Source organism: Camelus dromedarius, chromosome 6 (genome assembly GCF_036321535.1).
Source record: "Camelus dromedarius isolate mCamDro1 chromosome 6, mCamDro1.pat, whole genome shotgun sequence".
In the NCBI taxonomy this organism is placed as follows: Eukaryota; Metazoa; Chordata; class Mammalia; order Artiodactyla; family Camelidae; genus Camelus; species Camelus dromedarius.
The window spans coordinates 70,400,396-70,424,993 of record NC_087441.1 but is presented as its reverse complement, the minus strand read 5'-3'; the positions used below and the strand labels follow the sequence as shown (position 1 = coordinate 70,424,993).

The 24,598-nt window shown below is 39.8% G+C and overlaps 1 protein-coding gene across 1 annotated transcript in view; it reads left to right on the top strand.

The window, feature by feature from the left end:
- Positions 1-24,598, top strand: part of EYS (eyes shut homolog) — a 1,182,030-nt gene that overhangs the window by 1,119,626 nt on the left and 37,806 nt on the right. The window contains 1 exon segment of the mRNA XM_031455943.2: positions 18,067-18,239. Coding sequence (XP_031311803.2) covers positions 18,067-18,239 — 173 coding nt within the window.

Genomic DNA, 24,598 nt, shown 5'->3' with positions numbered 1-24,598 from the left:
TGGAGCATGTGATTTTGAAGGAGTGGTGAGTGGGGAGCAATAGAAGAGGCAGGACCACATAGTGAAGAACTTATGGGGGAGACTGGAAAGGAGAGTGACATTTGGGTTCCGGCCCCACCCTGTGCTGTGTGTGGATATCTTCTCCACTAACTCAACACATATCATGAAGATACTTAGAAATAAAACTAGCCACTGATTTTGCTGGTCCTTCGAAAGAAGGGGGAAGGAAAATACATTAGTAGGCAGTATGAGTCTGGTAGGGCCCTTAAATTATCTTCATGTTTAGAGGTTAAAGATTCCTGTTTGAAATTTAATTATCAATTAATCATGCCAGAATTGTCTATGCTTTGTCAGAGTCAGTCAATAAGTGTAATCATCTGCCCTTTCTTTTTTTTCTCATTTTAGTTGTTTTCAGCTTAACCTTTAGGTAGGTCATAGCTGCTTTTGGTTGACATTCATTAACCTTTTACAAAGTAATTATTACTAGTACAGAGCAGCCTGGAAGTGACTCCATGTTTATTCACTTAAGTAAGAATTGGACTTCTTCTTCAGAATGATGCATTTAAAAACTCATTACTTCTAACCTGACTGGTCTATTTTAGTATTAGGAAAGTGATTCCATCAGTGTATACTTAGAACGCTATTTATTTAATCTTATCTTTTTCTCTGAGATTTAATACTTGAAAAAATAGTTATGTTCATTCACAATAATTTGACTTATCATTCAAGTGTTATTTGAGATCACCCAGAATTAAATCATTATATTAGTCATCTTTACTTGCTGAAAGCAGTGTGTGGTGTAAATTTCTGGACTGATTTAGACACACTTAAAAAAAAAACTATGAAGAATGTGGGAAATGATTCTTGAAAGTCACATTTTTAAAAAAAGAATATCATTTCTGATAAAAAATAGTTTCAAAATAATATTTAAATCATTTTTCAGAAAACTGCTATGACTTAGGTAGAGAAAACCCAAACTTCTAAGGAAAAATCATTATTAGGGAAAATATATTGAGCCCAAAATGGTAACATGGCTCAAATATGATGTAATTACCAAATATCTTCAATTCCACTTCAGAAAAAAAAAAATCTCTTAAATTCAAATCTCTCCTCTTCAGTGTAGTTCAAACCCTTATCAGAGTAGCAATTTCATTAGTGTCCTTAACTCCAGATTCTCCATTTCCCTCAAAAACAAAGGTGATGATTCCATTCCTGCTGGAAAACTCTGCTGACTTCTTGTTGGTCACTAGGAGATCAGAACACCTTACCTTGCCACATGGCCCTTTCACACCACAACCAGCTGTCACGTAAGCCCTACTCCCACTTCTCATGGTCAAGGTCAGTGCCCTGTCTGTCTCTTTACCTGCATGATATGACCCAGCACAAAAACATAGTAAGAACTTGTACTCATTTCCTGTGACTACCCTAACAAGTTACATCAAAGTTAGCAACTAAAAACAACGTAAATTTACTCTCTCATAGTTCTGGAAGCTAGAAGTCCAAAATAAGGATGGCTGGGCTGGAATCAAGAATCTCTTAGAGCCATGCCCCCTCTGGAAGCTGCAGAAGAGAATCTGTTTCCTGCCTCTTCCAGCTGCCAACATTCCTTGGCTGTGTCTGCATCCTCCAGTCTCATCTTCAGGGGCCACTCTGCAGCCTCCTCTTCTTTCTGAGTGATCTCTCTCTCTCTCTGCCTCTCTTTTACGAAGATAATTGTAGCAGAATAAATTAGGAGTTTGGAATTAACAGATACACATTATTATGTATAAAATAGATTTTTTTAAAAGCACCTACTGTATAGCACAGGGAACTATATTCAATTTCTTGTAATAACATATAATGGAAAAGAATCTGAAATATATATGTGTCTGTATATGTATAACTGAATCGCTTTGCTGTACACCTGAAACTAATATTGTGAATCAAATCAACTACATGCCAATTTTTTAAAAAAGGATAATTGTAATGACATTTTGGACCCTCCCACATAATCCAAGATATAATCTCCTTCTCAAGTTTCCTTAATTATATCTACAAAGAAACTTTTTTACATTATAAAAAGTAACTAAGCAATAGCAGATCTATTCATAATTGCCAGATCAAAGTGTCCTTCAGCAGGTGAATGGATAAATAAACTGGTACATCCAGACAATGGAATATTATTCAGTACTAAAAGGGAATGAACTATCAAGCCATGAAGAATCAGCTCCAAGAGTGTGCTTTCATCTGTCACAGAGAGCAGGTCCCTTTCCCCCGACCCCAGCAGCTGATGCAGGTCAATGAAGCCTACACAAACCTCTCTTATGCCACAGCGGAAGGACCCGACTCCTCCTCACAGAGTCTGAAATAGCTGCGCAAGGACCTGCCTAAGGACACACGCACTTAAACTGAACAAAAGAGCGCTCGTTAAGCAGGAAGCGGAGGAAAATATTCTCACAGGAGGCGATGAGCCCGGGGCCCAGGCTCTGTGGGCTTTTCACTGCTAATTGTTACTGAAGACTAGTTCATGTGCCCCACAAACCATGAGGCCAAACAAACCGAAACATCAGAGTTTGGAGCAGAGAAAGGTTTGTTGCAGGGCCAAGCAAGGAGGGCGGGGTGGCTCGTGCCCAAGAAAACCCCAAACTCTTTGAAGGGTTTCAGCAAGGCATATTTAAAGGCCAAGTAAGGGAGGGGGCGCGCAGGGTACGCGATCAGCTCATGCACAAATCTCTGATTGGTTGAGGGTACAGGGCAGTGAACATTATCAACCCCCAGGCGTGGGAAGTTCTGGGGGCTACACACTCTTGATCATCCAGTAGTTAACTTCTTCCCTTTGGTGGTGGTTTTAAGCATCTGAAAAACTCAGGAAATAGACATGAGATACTATTACCTGGGCGCTTCAGAGAGGAGCCACAGCAGAGGATATGGGGGAGGGGTCTGTCCCTGCTGGGACCCACAGGATCCTGCTCTGTTACATGGGTAAGGAGGTGTTCCAGGCCCAAGGCCCATTTTTATGCAGCCAAGCCTTTCCCCAAAGAAGATCTGTCAAGCTTATAGAATGGTTTCCTCTAGGGGTGAAAAAACTGATTTCATCCTTGAAGACTAAATAAGAATTCTGCATGTAAAGAAAAGGAGAACTTGGGGGAAGAGTAAGCTAAGCAGAGGAAAGAGGTCAGAAGAAAAGGTGCAGAGGTGAAGGTCACGAGGAACTGCATGTGTTCAGTACATCACTGAAGCTGAATTAAGCGTCTGGCTCAGGGTAACAGAGTATCAGGCTGAGAAGTGTGTGGTGCAAGCAGACCAGACCAGATGGTACCTCGGAAGTGATGGGCTGGTTGGTAGACGTACCTTACTGAAAAATGCCAGGTAAATGCAGAACAGCATTAAGAGCAGAATAGATAAAACCCAACATTAGTCATAAGGTCACCCAGAAAGTATGGAGATTCATAGAATGCCTGGGACAGGGTAACCAGCTCTGTCCTAAAGTTATTGTTACTCACAGGAGGTTTAATTTCTCCTTCCAACTCTGATGCTAACAGGCTGTGAAGACGTCATAGTTCTCAGTTCCATCATCTTTAAAATCAAATATGCATTAAATGTTTTATGTCTCCTAAAATCCAAAGTGTTGATTCGATGATTATGTCTCCAATTTATCTTATATCGTGCAATAATGAGTATGCTAATAAAATTCCTATTCTAGTAGCTTGATACACTTTTAGTGTATGAAGTAAATGAAATCATTGACATTGTGGGAAAAGATGTTATCTAAATTTTAAATAAGCAGTATCTTCAAATAATTATGCTCAATGCTTCTGTTCTTTTTTCAAAAGCCCACAAAAATAACTTTTATTTTCCTCTAGTTAAGGTCCTCTCAGCTTGGACTAATAGGAGTCTGGATATATTCTTCTTATACCCCATGCTCAACATAAATAAAACTGTATTAGAGTTTCCTTTAGAACAAGGTAGTGCATTTACATATTTCAGGCTTAGGTTAATATCTGATTGGTCCTTATGATGGCAGATGCTGTCTCACTCATGGGCCCTTTTCCATCAATTCATTTCCAGGTCAACTGTTTGCATTTTATTGCAATAAATGAGCCAGACAGTGTCCTAACCTACCAGCCCTCCCAATGTCTGATTCGAAAGAAAATAAAAGCAATTAAGTGCTTATTTATATTCCATTATCAAAAGTAAGAAAACCTTGTGTGCCAAATATAAAAGTTGCCTCACCTTCTCTACTCAGGTTTAATTTTCCCAAGCACAGCTTCCTTCCATGGTAACATTCAACATTTTGAAACTCTTGTTAATGCAGTTTTTGCACTTTTGAAAAATGTCAACACTCAATTTTATAGCATTTGATTTAACACTTCTGGGGGCACTTTCAACCTTTCATAATTTATAGTCATCTCCCAAAAATGTGTGATCGGCACCATTAAGGGAGCAGTCAGAATGAAAGGTCAGTATATAGATTGAAGTGTTATAAGCCATCAATAAAGATAATGGACTAAAAAAAAATTCAAAGCAGAAACTAACTTCTTTAACACCTCATCATCTTGTTATCACCTTATTACCAAATTCCTAAAGAGTTTATCACTTTGAAAATGTGCTATGTTGCAACTTCCATGGCAGTACTTATCTCTGGACTCTTTCAAATATTTATCACATTAGCCTAAAGTAGTAATATCATTTTTTCAGTGTGGCTATATGTTTTTTTCTCTTTTTGCCTCATCTGTACAAACTATGGTATTTCCAATTGTGACTTGGTTTCCCATTACCTAACATACAAAATGGAGAATAGGTCTTTCGCAGATATCTTAAAATATGTCAAGTTTTAATCCTGTAAAGTGTATTCAAAAGAAAATTCAGTGCTTTTTGAAATAAAACATATAAGATGACACTTGTATGACCCATGCCAGTAAAGAGCTGTTTTCTTTCATTCAATTAAAAAAAAAAAGTATAGATTATTTAAGCACTGTGAAATCAAGGCATGACAAGAAGCATTGAGCATCACATTTCTTTTATTTACCCTAGATACTAGGAATCTCAGGTGCCAACTTCTAAGTTTCTTTCCAGGTCTTGAAGCCATGCCGAATGTTTTGTTTGAAGACAGCTCAGTCTGAAAAGACTATCAGTCTCTCATTTATTGTTCAACACATATTTGGTATTAACTGTATACCATTCACATTGGAAGAAGAATATTCCCCCCAAACAGTACAGCAATAGCCAATGCTTTCACTTAAAAAAAAGCTGGATTCAGTTTAGCATAAAGATTCTCTTATTGCTCTCAAAGTGGGTCAGGTTCTTGCAGTGGAAATAGCGTGAAAGGGTGGAAACCAGTCACCAGAGATGTGTACATGAAGCATCTAGGAACTTGTTAACATACATGCCCAGTTCCCACGCCCAGCTGTCCTGCTCCCCAAGGCTCATGGTGGAGTCCATGGATCTTTATTTTTGACCAGCTCACATAGCAAAACTAATGTGAAGGACTACTGATCTAAAATCTTGGTAAGATACAGTCCTTCTATTCTCAAGGCCACTCTTTGCCTGACACATGTCAGGGCTTCATAAATACTTACCGAATGTCTGACTGGATAACTGAATGGCATCGATGTGTCTACAAAATAGAAATTACTTTTCTCCACGGATGTCATTGAGAAGGTGGCACTGACATGGCCCTTTAAGTGTGAGAGGGACGCTTAGCTCGCTACCTAAAAAGAATGGAGCACCGAGAAAGGTTTCCATGGAGCAGCTATAGGACAATGGGCAGATATTTTTGGACTGGAGAACATCCAGCTTCTCATCCCACACCACAAAAGGCTGCTTGGGAGCAATTGAGGTCCACCCTGGTACTGCTGAATTACTTTGAGGTTTTTGGTGCCTTATGCAATGTGTGTGCATCACGTTGCACTACACACCCACACACACACACACACACAAAGCTTAGTTGCTATTTGTAAAGCATATAATTTGTGATTAATACATTGGAGGATATTAAATTTCCATTTTGAAACTACACTTAAATTGATATTAATTTAGCCAGGTAATTTAGCATGAGACCCAAATAGAAAGAACAGGCAGATACAAATTTAATAAAAATGGAAGTTCTCCACACAGCCAATAGAGCATTTCTTCACAGGGCCAATGCTAAGGACTTTAACATATATCATTTTTGTAATAGCTGATAAATTAATTTAAATTAATATGCATTCTCCACTATCAAAATTCATATTTTAACAACAACAACAACAACAAAAAACCCATGGAAGAAAGATTCCTTCTCTCCAGGAATTTATGTGGTATAGATTGATCTTTCACTGGGATAAATAATGTGAATTTGATAACTTAAATACAAAAATGTATCCAAAATATTCTTTGATTACTAAGATTTAAAACCTCAGGACTGATAAACTAGCTGAAAAATAAACAGACATGAAAGAAGACTTTATATTCTCAATGAAGCAGAAAATATTTTTGCTCCCCAAGAACCAAAGCAGGTCAAGACTTTTTAAAATTTTTTATTTAAAGGCAACTTGCATACAGTGAAGCATCCTCAGTGAATTTTCCCACGTATATACAAAGTATACACCCGTGTAATAACAACCCAAGTCAAGATATCCAACATCCCCTGCTCCCCAGAATGCTCCCAATTCATGTTCTTTCTCACAAAGGTAATCACTGTCCTGTCAGGAGCTTTCAGTAAAACTAAAAATAAGTGGACAGTTGTCAGTAAAAGAAAGCTCCATTTAAAGTTCTAGCTTTTTTGTCTTCTTTCCATTTGCTTGATACAACTTACATATATAGCTCCTTAGCAGTAGAAACACATAGGAGATTGCCTCAGGTATACGTTATTAAAAGAAAAATACTACATTCTGTATTTTATTTCACCTGGAAAATGCATATAATTTCATTTGGTAATTCCTTCAGCACACATTTATTGGGTACCCATGACATGCCAGCCATCGTTCTGAGCTCTGAGAACACAACTCTTTGTAGTGCAGTAAGGGTTCTATTCTCCTGAAGCTTACATTCTGGTCAGCAGACAGTAAATGAGTAATCAACTAAATTAGTGAAAAATAAATAAATAGGAATATTTCACAAGTGCAGTGAGCCTGAGCCTCCAGGGAACTGCCCAGGGTAGCTGCACCCGTCAGTGGGGGCTGCAGGGACACATCACGGTTGGGTGAAGGGTGGGTGAACACGATGAATCAGAGAGGGAAGCAGGGGCCAGATCATGTCTAGCCCTGTAGGTCCTGGTGGCCCTGGTAAAGAAAGTTGAATTTTGTTCCAAATGCAATAGGAAGCCGTTGCTTTAAAAGCTAGGGAGGGTTGTGGTATGCATTGAACCTAGGTGAATACTATATTATGATGTACAGTAGAAATTTTGTACAGAGTATCACTTTGCTCAGCTTGTTGCCAGCGATTAGGTTCTTCTGCAGCAGAAAGAATTTAGAGTCAAGACGCAGATGTTAAGTAAAGTGGGGATTTACTAAGGGATGGAGAGCACACTCTCAAGGGGAGAGCGGGCAGGCTCAGGTGAGCGGCTGCCCTGAGTTTCTTTGGCAAGTTACATAGAACGTAAAAATGAATGAGCAGAATATTCATCGGGGAGGGAAGGGTTCGGGGTCCTATTCCCTGATTTTCACCCCAGCTCCATCTTTCCTGAGGAAGGAGGATTTTTGTCCTTATTTAGTCTAGATGGGAAGTGTCATGGCCTCAGTGCATGATGAGTACTTCTAGTCTGCAAGGCTAATTTTATTGAAATGTGGGCATAATGAGCAAAAGGTTACATTCGGACACTAGAGATTCCTGCCTCCTCCCACCTTTGTCAGCCTCCAGGCCACTTGTCACCCCAAAATGTGTGACAGCTTATCAGCCCAGAGATTCTTGCTTTTCTCTGTCTGCCCAAGACCCGTGTGGTTTACATGATGTAGGGTTTCCTGTATTTGGTTCATGCCCCTCCTTTTTGCCCAATTCCTTTCATTTGGCCTGGGTCCCCCTTTCTCTGCTCATATCTAGCTATCTGCCTGCTCTAACAAATTGATGGGGGGAAATATCACAATAAATATATTGACGTTAAATGTTGAGCATATTTTTATTAAAAAAATCGGAGACATCCTTGCATGATCTAGCCCTCTGCTTTGTTCTTCATATCCCTTCCTTGTTTCTGAACTGTAGGCAAAAATGGCTGCTTTTGAGTCCTGGGATATGTCAGGTTTTCTCTCATATCTGGGGCTTCATAAATGTTCTGAAACACATTTTTGAAACTCCCCACTCTTCACCTAGGCCAATTTTTTACTTTTTATATTTGTTTAATTATTAACTAATTATTAGTTCTACTGAAAATTCCCCTCTGATCACTCATCCCTCCTGCAGCATAATGTGATTTCTTTCTTAGACTTAATGTAATTTATAATTTTATACTTAATTTCTTAATTCCTATCTCCCCACTCAGATTGTACATTGAATACAAAGTGGGGTAATTTCTATTTTATTTATCACGATGTAACAGTGCCTGGCTCTGTCTGGCACAGAGAAGAAGCCTATAAATGCCTGAGTGAGCAAAAAAAAAAAAAATGAATGATTCACCATGAAAGTGAACTAGCTCTGGTTAAGGCAGAGTGGGCAGAAGGCCTGCCCCTTTGCCCCTCAAGGAGGCTTACAGCGCATCTGCAATGAACTTACTTTAGTTCAAAACCAAACACAACGTCACAGCCTTGCTCTTGGCAAATGAGATATCCATGAAAAATATTTGTGTGAAGCTATTCATTGGAGAATTGACTGGCACCGTTTGTAATAAAACAAAGCATCCCTTAAATAGTCTGTTTTACATATTATAATACAGCTTCATACCTAGAGGATTCCTGAAGGAACTGGGAAACTCACTAACAAAACTTCTGAGAATAAATGACTTCTGAACAGCTTACAGATTAGCTAGTTCTTTTTTTTTTTTTTTTTCTTTTTTGAGAAAGAGATAACTTGATTTTAGATATTAGAGTTTGAAAGCAGCTGCAGGATTTTTTTCAATTGAAAGTTCTAGTGTGTCTCTTTCTAGTGTGAAAGGCTAAACTAGTTTCAAGTAAATGCTGACATGGGATTAAGATAACTTCTGTTCTATCTTTTAAAATCCTGTGGAATACTCAACCTCTCTAAATCTCAAGGACAGCGATAGCTTCTGACAGGTGATTAAACTGGCAAACCACTCCTTGTCCCCTGACCTGCTTTTTTGGTTTCTATTTTACTTTGATTAGATTTAAAACAATTAAGATACATGAAGATTTGCTAGCCCATTTTATACTTTAGTGTAAAAGTAAATAAACAAACAAATAAATAAATAAAAATAAATAAATAAACTCAATTGACCTAAAAATTCAACTCGATTATGTGAGTAATAGAAATAACTTCTGTGTGTTGAAGACTGATATTTTGCAAATATGTACCATCGAAGGGGAGAGGGAGGGATTAACTTTAAATAAAATGAAATCAGAATTGAATTCAAGATTTATAAATTTTTAGAAGAAACTATTTAAATATGTGTCTATCCAAAAGCTATTTTAAGTTGCATAGAAAAATGTAACTCAGTTTGAACTGATTGGAGAGTTTCCAACAACTAAAATAACTCACATGTGTTAGTTACCAGGAAATACAACCTTTTTACCAGGAAATATTTCAAATCAATGAAATAAAACTTCAAATAATTTGTGTAAAAAAAAAAAGTAAAAATAAAAGTAGCCTTTAGCATTCAGAGATCTACTCTGTGCCACAACCTGTCTCAGGAGAAGGTTTTCTGAACCCAGGAAGTAACCCCTTTTCAAACCAGTTCTCTTTCTGTGCTACAGTGAGCCTAGCAGTTTTGGGTTTGTTGAGTGAAGCAAATTAGGAATTGCTTCCTACAGATGGAGATGCATTTTATGGTGAATCATTGGAGTTTTAAAAATAACACACTGCTGGGAAAGAGGCTTAAAATGATCCCCCCCAAATAGCAAAATTTTATCAAGTCCATCTGATGGAGTAATTGAGGAGAAAGAAACTAACTGAAACTCTTGAAACAGAAGGAAAGTTGACTTTTTTTTTAATCCACTTAATGTAAAAGAACATTGTCACATCTAATAAGGTGTCAAAAAAAAAAGTGTTAACAAGGTATCAGTGCCTTTTAAAACTGTCCTTTACCATCCAAAAGGTCACTGAACTGAGAAGCTTGCCTCCAGCCAACACCTTTTGATGAAGGCTGGCCATTGCGTATGGTTTTCAAAGAAATACCGCAGTCCATTTCAACCTCGTGTCAATCAATTCCAAGAAGAGATTTAGTCTTTTCCAAGGCAAAGAACCTGAAAACTTAAACTTTTAATTGGAAAAGCCTGAAGCCACTCTCAACCTCTTGCATTTAAAACTCAAATTATCCCTTTCAGGATTAAAGGGAAAAGAAAAAAGGAAAAGCAACACACTTACATCAAAGGGAGCAAAGCGGTGATTTATTATCAGTGGTTCCTTTTTCCGGAAAGCTGTTTTCTGTTCTTGAGTTTTGTATTTCAGTTTTATCAACTTAACACAAAATAATACTCTAAGATCATGCCCTAAATATATGTAAATTTGAAGCCTAGTAGAATGAGTTTCCAGATAGTACAGCAGTTCAAATAAAATCATAGCCTTTCTACTTCAGAATTAGTTTAAGTTGGGAACTCTTTCTATTGAATCCGTAAATCCAGTATCACAATGAGCTCGGGGGAAACACTATGACCCCAACCGGAGGACAACCATGCCCCCAGTTTGCTTGGAATAGTCCTTGTTTACTCCTGTTGTCCTGACATCCTGTCCGCTGAGCGCTCATCCAAGATGGTTCATTTTAGATTAAATTATCATCATCGTCACCGTCATCTTCACCAACTGCTGTGTGAAAACGAGCTGGGGTGACTTCTATTCAGTCAGCTGTCTTCCGGCTGTTGACCAAACTTCTGAGAAGTTAACCAAACTGTTCTCAGGAAGAACAGCTATTTCATGTATGGTATCTATTAATCAATGCGAGAGTATGCATTCCTTGAAGCTTAAAAAGAACTTGGCCATACCATCTTCCCTCACACAAGGGTTCTTTCCATGCAGTGATAACAAAAGTATAATTAATAAATATTTTTAGCACAACCTTTCTTATTTCACTGATATGGTAAGTAGCTGATTTGGCACTTTAAATTCTTTAGGTATTTGAGTCAAAGTTTATTTTCCTTCACCTGTCTCTCAACACCCACCAGCATTGTTACCCACAGTTCTCGTAATTTTAATCGAAGTCAAATTGTTTTTACATTTATAAATTATCTTAACACTACCTCATGTATCACTAGGATTCCATGGATACCTCAAATAATATACGTATAGAATTGAGCTCAGTATCTACTTCCTGTACATCTAAATCTGTACATTTCCATTCCAACAATGTCATCAAAATCTACTCAGTTGCCCAAGTCAGAAACCAATCATCAGTTAGACAAGCACTTTTCCTCTAAGCACCTTTCAAACCATTTCTCTCCATGCCTGTTTCCATTAGGCTTATCTACACTTCTGCCTGGATTTCCTTCATAACCTCCACACAACTGGCTAAGTAACGCAGTAATTTAGGAAAGTGTAACATGAAGAATTACTAACAAGTAACAGAGGATTAACTCCTAAAAGGTAAAGAGTACATTAACGAGTTTGAGTACAAATGTAGGGCACAATCCCTACTTCTCGGGCTAAGGAAGAATTCCCAAGGAAGGAACAAATCTGGAAGATGCACACCCCGTTGGCTGGTATCTAGACCACCTTGGAGAGACTGGTCATTGAGTGTAGAAAAGTTCATGGAGGTGCCACAGGCTGGGGCTGGGAGAGGAAGCTAACCTCCGGGGTGTGGAAGAGGCTCCCCAGGAAGCTGCAGGCGGGGGGTACTTCTGGCACTTGCCCTCTGAGGACCTCACGAGATGCGAACTGCAGTATAAGAGTAAGCCTAAAAAGTGTAAGAGTATAAGAGGCAAGAACTCTTTTAAATTTCTTGCTTTTTCCCAACCCAAAATTAGAGTATGAAGACTTAAGGAAAAAGAGGACCTGGACTAAGGGAGAAACTGCAAAATTTTACATTTATTTTTGCAAACTTGAAAATGTAGCAATGCTTATAAAACTGTTTCAGTGTTCATAAATGTATATCTAGAGAGTTGTTATTTACTATTCTTTATGTTTTTGAGGAATAAGTTTCCCCCACAGCAATTTTATTAATAGTTTTTAATATTGGAAAAGAAGAGCTGGGGGAGGGCATAGCTCAGTGGTGGAGTGGGCACTCAGCACACACAAGGTCCTGGGTTCAATCCCCAGTACCTCCATCAAAAATTAATAAATAAAAACCAAACTACCACCCCCACCAAAAATTTTTTTGAAAAAAAGAACAGCCATCAGCATTGCATGCCAGATTCCCACCTTCCTGACAACAGATGAATTCACTGTGGAAACAGCTGTGTAGAAACCGTATGGTGTAAGCATTACTGAGGCCAAGGGAATGAGTGAAACACCACTTTGTCGGCTTAAATATCTTAGAATTTTTTGTTTCTCTTTAGTAGGAGTGAAAATAACATTTTAAAAGCTTCTCCTAGCCTTAAATAGCCTCCAAATAGGGGCATTGTCTTTATAGGAAATTATCTGAGAACTCCAGAGCTTCACAAGCATTGTGTTTACTGATGCCATTACATTAAATCCTGCCCAAATTGCCCTTACAGTGCAGGGGACTGGAGAGTGGCTAATTATGCAATGAACACAGAGTAAGAAAACTACTCTGAAATTGTTTCTTGGGCACAAAGTCTAATCTCAAGTCCCTGAGATTTTTTTTGTTTCAATTGGGGGAGGTAATTTTAGACATTGAAATGATGCATTCATTCAACAGTATTGATGCATCATTCTATTTTCTCACCCATCAGTACCCTCCAGTTCATCCTTCTTTCCCAGCCCCCTTCCCTTTGTACCAGTCTCCATTCTACAGTTCTTATCCCACCACTAACTGACTCAGGCTCAATTAACTGTATATTTCACCTCTGCCCTCTTCTTTTCCCTAAAATATAATGACCAGCTGACCAGTGCTACGTGCTGTGGTAGGCACAATTTCATGCACATCTTATTTAATTTACTTAGATTTTGGCCACTTTTCCTACGTTAGCTCCCCATTTGGGGTTTGATATTTTCTGAGAGGGGGAAGAAGAAGGGTTATAACATAAATACAATGTTTCTTAACAAAATACTCATGAGAGGGAATTGGATGGATCCTAGAAAAGGAAGAAATAAAAATACATTGTTTGTGAATTATGTGTTATGTATGTTTTATATTTTCTTCAGGTGTGATTCTTTGACTTTTATTATTGTTCTTATCCTTTTTCATCTCCTCTGCTTCTGCCTTTTGTGAATGATTTTCTTATAAAACAAAAAGCTCCCGAAGCAGAAGGACACTTCCCCTGGGCTCTCTGTTCCCAGGCAGATTGTGCACACGGCATGGCTCCAAGTTCACTTTTCTAGTCCACCTTGAGATAATTTGGGTTTTGCATTTTTTTCTATTGTTTTCATGTTTGGCTACTTTTGAAAAGAAAAAGTTAAAAATGAAAATTGTCCAATATGATGGTGTGCTTTGTTGCACAAAGCAGCATCATTTTAGGCAGCTCTGTCTTAAACTGTGTGGTTCTGGGGCAGCAAGTCTCCACACACAGCTGAAAACTCACTTGGAAGGAGTTCAAAACTCTTAAGGAAGACGGAGCGGGGGTGTTGGGGGGGTACGGTTGCACGGTGGTTGTGTGTTGTGAAACCCATGGAAACAGAATGGAAATCCCGCTTGAACCTCAGCCACTCGGGACCTCATTTACATTCTTTCTTAAGCCCGTGCTGTGGTGCTATCAATAGAAGAGCCTGAACATAGAGACGGGTTATTTCTGCCAAGATTAATTTTACTTTTTAGGGCTGTCTAGAGACTTTGCTCAAAAGGATTCATTTCTGCACATTTTCCTGCCGAGACTCTCTCTTTTGATACTGTGGGAGGTCAACTTTGAAACCCACTAATGATCCCTGAGCTACAAGGAGTGCAGAGGAGTTACTTATTTTTTACGTTAACACATGCAGGAGCCCTTTTAGTTCAAGGAGGTTTTCAGGCATCTGGCTGTGCTATGTAAATAGGGAGCATTCTTTTCAAGCCAGTGTCTGGTTTTGTTTTTTTTTTTTAAGTCAGCTAAATTTCTTAAAGATAATTTTTAATAACCATAGAAACTTAATGACAGTCATTTGACATGCTGACTGTGTTATGACTTGTCATTGAAGATGCTGTAGCCATTACAGTACAAAACATACAAATGTTTGCATACACTTAGGTAGATTTTTTTAACTAAGCTTTAAAATGAGTGAATTTTTTCCTACTTCATGTTGTTGTCACAAGGAATGTACATGCAATAGACCCTATAAGGCACCTATAAAATAAAAACCCTCTAATCTTTGTACTTTGATTGGTAAATACCATGTTTTCAGATGTATGTTAGTCAAACGTCCAAATGATGCCCCAGAAGAGAAAGAAAATTATACTGCCCCGAAATCCTGCTAGGAACACAGTAGTAACTAACACCCATCAAGCTTTTACTCAGGAGAGAAAATTGGTCTCAGGAGAGCTGGCTAAAGCTCAAAACAGGCTACGCAAGAGATCACCTGAAAACATTTCTAAAATGCAGAATCTTGGGCCTCACCCCTGATCTCCTAAACCAGACTGTCAGAGGGCAAGTGGAGCCCAGAAATCTGCATTTTAAATTCCCCAGATTTTGTAGGAAGGGCCAGCTTTTAGAAGCCCCTGACATCTGAATCCACGCATTACAGAACGAAGGCCTTAAAGTCCTTGCTGCTGCCTAAATTCTCTCGTCACACACACACACGTGCTCTTTCTAACAGAGGTTAGTTCATGCGCTTATGCCGTCTCCACCAACAACAGCAGAAGTCTCATTTATCCCACAGAACATGGCTCTGTCGGTGACGAGATGCACACAAAAGACTGGTTGATAGCAACTGCAGTAAACAAGGTGTTCCGGAACACAGGTGAAACTGCCCCAGTGCCTGAGTTCTTCCCCAAACCTACTTTTAGTTCAGAAAAATGGCCTCACCTCCTTACACGAAGACTTGCAAAACGGTTTTCTATAGGTTTCCATATTCTATGTTGACCTATCCCCCCCAACTCATTAAACAGTGCCCAGTAAACTCACAGCAGTATTACAACATCTGAAGTAAACTGGGTCAGAGAGGGTAGCATTGTTTTAATCACTATTTCCGAAAACTGACCATTACAAAAGGTCCTTCAGCCTCGGGGCACTCACCTTCCTGGTGGACGCTGCCATTTGCTGCGGGGTGGAGAGGCATCGAAGTAAGTCAGGTGACCTCACAAACAGCTGACTTGCTAGCTTCTGAAGAAGTTGGGATTTAGTGGTGAGATCTTTGGCAAGATCTGAATAGGAGAGACCTTTAGGTTTGGGTGAAATAGATCTGGTAGCAAAGTTCAGTTTTATGAAAACTATTGGTGAAGTATCTGGCACTCCAGAACTCTTGGAATGTGAAGGCACAGTTTGAAGTGAAGTGCAGAGAGGCGCCATCATCTGGCAAAATCTCAGTTAGTTAAAGCTGACTCCCAGTGGAGGATCAGGAAGGGCCAGAGGGCTCTGGGCGCTTGCCGGTGCTTAGCCAGAGAAGGTGTCTCTCGCCTTTCATGGAGTGTTTCTGTTGAATCTCTGTTCCGCTCTCTGCTCTGGCTGCCTGCTGACGTACAGACGGAGACTGTTAGTCATCTTCGGGTGAATTCATACAAGCAAATTCTCCCAACACCTGATGAAACAAAAAGGAAATGAGACTTGACTTATCAAAGGGACATGATGAAAATGAAGGTTTTTCTTGGCTTAACACAGGAACATCTTTCCTGCATTTCAAATCTGGTTGGGTCTATGAGATTAAAGCACTTAAGTCAGTATTTAGGTTCATTTGACTTTCACGTATGTGGCGTTCTCCTTTACTATAAAAAGACAAAGTTGGTCTTTCTAGAAGGCAGCCTTCAATAGTGTTATGCTCTTAGACTCTGTCCTAGAATGCATCTGCTTAATACTGAGCTTTCAGCTCCAGGTTAGGCGAATAGACGGAAAGTTACATTACATTTATCCACGGTCCCAAACAATGCTGAGCTCCTAGCTAACACTTTAAGTCACCCCAGAAGGTATCTCTCTACCCACCAGGTGGTCCAGCTTTTCTTTCACCACTACTTTCAGGCAAGAAAGAACAGCATGGCTCAACAGTCCTCAAAACTTTGTTTTATTGTCAGGAACAGAAAAGTTTGTCTAGGGCACTTTATAACCATCTTAGTGACATTGAGTTTTAATTTCTTCCCAACTCTGGAAACCTATGAGATTCTGTATCTGTCTGTGTGTAAGTTGCCAGGAAAGTTATAAAATGAGTGAATTACTGATCGCTTACATGCAGGACCACTGTATGTGTCGGCAGAATCTGAGGGTCTCAAAGCCTCTCCCCACCAGAGCTAGCCTTCCCTGCTATCTGATCCTTACTTTCTCCACGGTGCTTCATTCCATTAACATCGAGAAATAATACAAAAGTCTAGACATTTTTGGAAAGGGCAACCTCTTTAGATTTCAAAGTCAGGTATTCACGACTATGAAAGAATCCGATACTTTGCTGTGAGCAAATTTACTTTGGAATAAGGGGTTTAAAAGATATGAAGAGGGTACCAAGAGACTAGAAAGAGAAAGATGAGAGGAGAATTCCATGGTGTGGGTAAGGTCTACAACCAGATTGGGAGGCTGGGTCAGGAAGACAAAAGATGCTAACTTCCTAATTTTCAGGGTGGTCCTGGCATCTGTCCCTCAGAGTTAACAGTCATGTTTAAAGAGAAGAAGAAAGTAGGAAAAATAAAAACCTACATCCGTATAGATCCATATATGGCAAGGTGTGTGGGCGACTTTCTCCTTATTACTAAGGTAATTACTAAGGTAATAAGGAGAAAGGGGAAAAGACATCAATAGTAAATGGAATTCATTTTAAAGCAAGTGACAAAACCCCAGCTCAAACTGGCTTTAAAACTAAAGGGGATTAAAATAACTAACTTGCATAACTGTTGAGTAATGGTTGGATCTAGCACCCAAATAACGTCACCAATCATCTATCTCTCTCTCCCAGTCTCTTGTATTTTCGCTGCTACATATTTGTTATTTATTCTCAGCCCTTTGCATAAGCATCTGCTGCCAGCAGTTACCTGTCTAGCAACCCCAGCACCAAAGCTGGTGCGCCTGGCTTGGCCCTCATCTCCATCCTGCACTCACCACTGTGACTGACACCAGGTTGGGGTCCATGCCTCCCAGTCAGTGCAGGCTGAGATTGGTGGTGGGGTGGGTCTGTAAGGGAAAAACAAAACAGCTGTTCCTTTAAAAGGAGCATAGTTGCAGGAAGACAGAAATCACAGACTCAAGTCACTCTGCCTGCTGGATTTTGTCTCCCCCAGCCTCTGAGAGTATTTTTCCTGAGCTCTGCTTTCACAGGCAGCTCTCAGTCTGGGGCCACCAAACCACATTTGAAGCTGGAGGGTCGTGTCGTCATTACACCCCCCACCGTGCTTCTCCTTCCAAATTACCACCAGCGTGGCTCTTGGAGAACTTGTCCTCAGTGGGAGAAGTTTATCACCAGCTTGGAATTCTCCTCTGAGCTTTGAGCCTAAAATGAATTTTTCTAATAGATACTTGAGGCACTTTATTGAGGCAGCACCGCACATACTTAATGAAGCCCGGAAAAGGCACCTGATGGGAAATAAAAGACGAGATAAATCCAAAATAAAAATAGATGGCTTAAAATAGAATGCATGGCTCCAGGCAACCTAAAAAGCTATTAATCTGCTTCCAATGTACAAGACACAGCTACAAATACTTAAAAGTTTAAGAACACTGAAGGAGAAAGAGAAGAAAAAATTCCACTTACTAGACAAGATGCAATTGTAATTTTATTTCTGTGTATGTGTGTGTAAAACATCAATTGTTTTGTTCTCTGATTTTATAATTATGTTTCCCTTCTCAGTGACAGAGAAAACTGGTTTTGTGAGTGTCCAAGGCTGTATTCGGGCAAGCTGTGCCAGTTTGCGACTTGTGAAAACAACCCCTGTGGGAATGGTGCCACCTGTGTCCCTAAATCTGGGACAGACATCATCTGCCTCTGCCCGTTTGGGAGGTCTGGACTCCTCTGCACTGAAGGTGAGAGCTTTTGACTGTGAAGCATGGAGCCCAGGTAGAAAGGGGTCAAGAGGAAAGAAAGTCACTCGGTAAAATCAAGGACTGCACCTGACTGAGCAAACCTGTCAAATCCTTTTCTTGGTTCCTTTCAAGGCAGTCAAGACAAGACCCATTAAAGAGGTGAATCACTGAGCAGGTATTTCTCATACCCACTGAGTAATTACAAAGGAGGTGATAAGTTTTCCCTGAGGTTAGACCACAGAAAATCTCTTTATTATAAAACCTCAAGGGCATTCTAATGCTCAAAGAGTAACAAAGGAAAATCAGAATAATACCTAAATTCAACTTATTTTGCATCATTTTGGCAAACGGAGGATATAACATTAGCAAACCTATGTATCGTAGACAAGTTGTGTTTGTCTAAAGATAACAAAACCCGTGACATGGTTATTTTATACCATGAATCTAAATCAGAAATGAAAGCCATGTTCCTCTCCTTAGGAAAATCCAGTATGTGGAAACTTTATATTACAAAACTGTGCAAGAAGCTGTAATATAAAATCATTAAGAAAGAAATTTCCTAAGAACGTAGTGTTGAATTTGATGTACAGAAAGAACTGTGTCTGTAACTATTTCAGAAATGATTCAAAGTACTTGGTATTAATACTTAATCAACTAAGGATGGGACTTATTTCATCTTTATTTTCACCATAAAGATTAAACAAACGGAGGACTCGCTCATTGGCAGAGCGCTGGCTTAGCATGAATCCCCAGCACCTGCATTAAGAAATAAACAAACAAACAAGCAAAGAAACAAACTTAATTACCTCCCTCCCAAAAAACAAAACCAAAAAAAAAGATTTTAAAAAAAGTTTACCCCTTTGGCACTAGTGGCATTCATTACCAATTTTTTTTCCTTTTTTCTTTTTATTGAAGTATAGTCGGTTTACAATGTTGTGTCAATTTCTGGTGTACTGAACAATGCTTCGGTCATATAGGAACATACATATATTCTTTTTCATATTCTTTTTCACTGTAAGTTACTACAAGGTATTGAATATAGTTCCTTGTGCTATACAGTATAAACTTAGTTATCTATTTTATATACAGTATCTGCAAATCTCGAACTCTCAATTTATCCCTTCCCACCCTCTTCCCCTACTGGTAACCATAAGTTTGTTTTCTATGTCTGTGAGTCTATTTCTGTTTTGTAAATAAGCTTGTCTTTTTTTTTTTCTTTTTTTTAGATTCCACTTATAAGTGATATCACATGGTATTTTTCTTTCTCTTTCTGACTTACTTCACTTAGAATGACATTCTCCAGGTCCATCAATTTGCTGCAAGTGGCATTATTTTATTCTTTTTTATGGCTAAGTAGTATTCCATTGTATAAATATATCACAACTTTTTTATCCAGTCATCTGTCAATGGACATGTAGGTTGTTTCCATGTCTTGGCTATTGTAAATAGTGCTGCTATGAACATTGGGGTGCAGGTGTCTTTTTGAATTAGGGTTCCCTCTGGATATATGCCCAGGAGTTGGATTGCTAGATAATATGGTAAGTCTATTTTTAGTGTTTTGAGGAATCTCCATACTGTTTTCCATAATGGCTGCATCAAACTACATTCCCACAACAGTGTAGGAGGGTTCCCTTTTCTCCACAGCCTCTCCAGCATTTATGGTTTGTGGAGTTTTGAATGATGGCCATTCTGACTAGTGTAAGGTGATACCTCATTGTGGTTTGGATTTGCATTTCTCTGATAATTAGCAATACTGAACATTTTTTCTTGTGCCTATTGGCCATTTGAATGTCTTCATTGGAGAATTGCTTGTTTAGGCCTTCTGCCCATTTTTAGATTGGGTTATTTGCTTCTTTTTTTTTTTTAATTAAGTTGTATGTGCTGTTTATATATTCTGGAAATTAAGCCCTTGTCAGCCTCATCTTTTGCCAATATTCTCTCCCATTCCATAGGCTATCTTTTTGCTTTGCTTATGATTTCTTTTGCCATGCAAAAGCTTATCATTTTAATTAGGTCCCATTTGTTTATTATTATTATTCTAAAGATAAAGGGGCATGCTTTCTCATGTCTCTTGCCCTCTTGTGTCCCCTCTATAAATATTTCTTAATTTACCTTATCCTCCCAACCTAGATCACTCAATGCACACAGGCTTTGAAGAAGGCGCCGTAACATCCTGATTGAGAGCCCATGCCCTGGAATCAGTGTCCCAGGTTAAAATCCCCATTCTCCGGATGCCTAGGCAGCAGAGTGATCACAGACCAGTCACGTGGCCTCTCAGAACCTCAACTTCAGTGAGTCTAGTAATGTTGTCCACAAGAAGGCTCCTGTCTCATTGCAGAAAGAATTCAGAAATGAGGCGCAGAGGCCAAGAAAGCAAAGTAAAGATTTATTAAGGAATAGTACACTCTCAAGGGAAGAGCAGACAGACCTAGTTGGGTGGCTGCCCCAGGTTTCTTTGCCAGTCTGGTTTTATGGGTGTAAAAATGAATGGGCAGAATATTCATTGGCAGGAGGGGTTTGAAGTCATCTTTTCTGATCCTCATCCCAGCTCCACCTTCCTTGGAGGGGTGGAATGATTTTTTTGTCCTGGTTTAGTCTTGATCAGGAAGTCAGATGAGGTCATGATGAACAAAAGGTTACATTCAGACGGAGATCATAATAAATGAAAAGTTACCTTCGGATGGTGAGGATTCCTGTCTTGTCCCACACTTCTTTGCCTCCAGGACACTTGTCAACCCCGAATGTATGGTTTCTTATCAGTTCAGAGAATCCTGTTTTTCTTGATCTGTCCAGGGACTCCCGTTGTTCACAAGATGGATAGTTTCCTGCCATTTGGCCTGTTTCCCCCTTTCTCTGCTCATATCTAGCTACCTGCCTGCCCTAACAGTAACAGAACCTCCCTGAGAGGTTTCATGAGAATTAAATGAGATCACTCATGGAGAGTTCCTAATCCATCACTGATCATATAGAAAATGCTTTCGTCTTTTTAAGGACATCAAGTCAGGATTCTCACACTTCCAGGGAGCTGCCGCACCCTGTTGTGGGAAAGGAGGCTGGCTCTCCATCCCAGCCAGAAAGAAAATGGCCTAGGATGGCAAAGGAAATCAAAATTAAGTTCCTTTCAAGAAATCTTCAAAGTTGGTGACACTCTTGCAGTGATTAGAGACAAGCCAGGGTATTGTGAAATCCGGGAGGAGGGCAGCACCCCAGGGACACAGGTAATCAGCAGGCTGTTTAAGGACACGAGACCTCTATAAAGCAGTTTAATGTCAGGCTGGCATTTTGTGATGGCGTATTTCAAATCCAGGTACTTTTCTGTCAGGTAAGCTTGTAACTCTTTTGATAGCAACCACTCGGATATGATCCAGCTTTTCCTCTCCAAATCAACAGCTACTTGGCTGAGCAGCTGTTCACTTCAGCTCAGTATCCCTCCTTCCCCACTACATTTAAATCCTGTGTTTTCCAGCTCTTGGTTACAAAGAACCATTAAAAAGATCAGACCCAATCTCAGAAGAGAGTAAGGAGACAGATGCAATTGTGTCCACACAAAAATCACTCTGGGAAGTGAATGCACTTGCTCTGTCTGGGTTGAAGGCAACCTTTGAATGGTCTGAGTTTTCTCTTCCTTAAGAACTGAGGGAACTGCCCTTCGTTTTTCTCAGGAGGAAGTTGTACCTCTCTGGCCTTTCACTTTTTTTCTTGCTTCAGTATCTGTAAAGATAAAAAGCTAGATTGATACATACAAAAAAGCAGCAATTAAAATGAGTGCATGTTTCAACGTCCACTGAAATGCTCTAGACAGTGGCCTCGATGGACTCCTGCCAGCGCATCCACTGGCACACTGGATTAGCACCTTTCCTCTGTTTATGCAAGAGGCAGTTTCAGCAGGGCAAAGTTAAGGTAAATGTTCCAACAATTATTACAAGTACTTTGTGTTTATAAGCAAATGAGTCTCTAAAAATATACACATAAATATCTGGGAAATACTTTCCGATCAAAGTCTTTCGTTAGGTGTGGAAATTGCTCCAGTGTCTATGGTTAACGCCATAATCTTTCTCTAAAGGCTTTATGCACCCTACCAATGACTGGTGTCAGATTTAGTTATATATATGTGCACACACCTACTTATATACATTCACACACACATGTCTGTTAAAAACAATGAGATAATAACTTTATTTTTTGACTTGGGGAATTATACCTGTTCTGGCAGAGTCTGCTAGTTGTTTGACCAATATATTCTCTCTTTTTTAATGAATACACCCCTCATTTTAGTTGAAGCAGTAATGTACCTCGCTTAAATGCTGCAGCCTCGCATACAGCAGAGTGCAGCCATGGGACTAAATTAGGAACAATCGGAAGTAAGCAGCAGTGTTACCGTGCTGTACTGACCTCCAGAAAAACTCTGTAAGAGGTTGACCCCCTCCCCAACCTTCCTTCTTTCTTAAGCCTGGAATGTGGATGAGATGATTTAAATTTTAGAAATCGTCTTGGATCGTAAGGTGACCTTGAAAACGGAAGGTATCTGCTAGGATGGTGAAGCAAAAGGTGATGAAAGCTTAAATCCCTGGTAACCATCAAACTGCCATGCAGTCAGGGATTGCCCACCACAGACTTTTTGTTAATGAGGAAGAAATCACCTGTTTTGCTTAAACTTCTGTTATTTTGCTCTGTCTGTTATATGTAGTTCAGCCTAATCCTTACTAATACAACCCATGTCAAGATTTCCCTGAACTTTGTACCCTGATACACTTTCTCACATATTTCTGATTTTGTTCATAAGCCCTTAGACTCCTTCTCAAAGAGCGAAAAAGTACAGGATTTCTTGTGTTATTTATCTTATTTCAGCCTATAAGATTTACTAAATTATATGCTTCTAAAATTTATTTTGCCACCCAGTGGAGATATGGCATGAACATTATTCCAAGGTTATAAAAGAAATGTCAAGGTAAGCAGCAAAATGAAAACTATATTTTTCCAAATTAGAAAAATAACAAAACAGTAAATTTCAGATCTTATTTATGAAACATTACCCCTCCTTTTAGAACTATCCCTATGTGGCAATTTCCAACGATCGCACTAAATAAAAAATGAAATTCGTTCGTGGATTTTCACACCTCTGGTCTTCGGGAGCCATGCATCTGTTACTGTCTGCTTTTAAACAGCGAACAGAGGATATTTACGATCAAACGCTTCCTGCTCGCCTCTGGAATAGTCAGGAAAACACTAAACACTAAAGGCCAAATGTTCTTTTTGTTCATTAGAGCACTTTGTCACTGTCTTAGCAACCTCACAGAATTCTCCTCCCAACACAAGCATTTTCTGCTTATTAAAAATGTCTTTAAAATGGATAGGCCATGAACAGGGGCAGAACTGTCTCCTGAATGTATTTAGGGCAAATTGACTTCCTCAACCACGCGTGAAAATACAAACCTCCGCAGCTTGTCCTCGGCTCCGCGGACAGTTTCACTCTGCAGGTCTGTCAGCCCAGGCCCTCCCACAAAGAGTGAGTTTCCTATAAAACGAATCCTGCCAGATCCCACCACACCCATCAGGTCCTGCTCGGTCAGTTTAAGAGCGGGTGGGAGGTGCCTGCCAGCGACAAGCAAGGGCAGAGTAGGCACATCTGCTGTTCCTGAAAGACTCTTCACAGAAAGGGAAACTGGTTACAGCCGGAGTACATTTATGCTACGTGAGGAACTGCAGAGTCCGCATTTTATAAAGAGGCAATAAAACTCACTGATTGTCAGGAATGAAATCAACGACGGCGGCGGGGCGGCGCGGCAGGCGGACTGCGCAGTCCCCTGGGGCCTGGCCGCCCTGTCCCGCTCAGGGGTCCGCCTGTGTGTTGACGCTCACTGATGTGTCATATTGTGTCTTTTCTAATATTCTGTCACCCCATGATCAAAGTCACTTGCAAATGACTTCTTATGTTCCTTAGGATGAGGTAAGAGCGGCTTACAATGATGCACAAACCGGACAGGGACAGACGCCCCTCATCCTCCAGCCCCACCCCCCAACAGCGCTCAGTTCGCACTATTTTTCTTCTCTTTTGAATATCGGCGTCCCTCACACCCCCCTGCCCTCAGACTCACGCTGTGTGAAGGTCGCTGTCACGTCTGCCTGGGCCCTCGCCACCGCTGCAGCCATGTGCAGGCTCTCAAATTTTTGCTGAATTGTAAATGACTTGACAGTTCCTCAGAATATTCCTCTAAGCTGTTGCCCTGAGCCTACCACTACGCCTGCTGCTTAGAAGAAAGTCAATGAGTATTTGTCAAAATGAAAAAATAAACTAATAAAATCATCAGTGAATGAATGGTCTGATATGGAACTTTCCAGAAGCGTGTTCCACAGCAAAG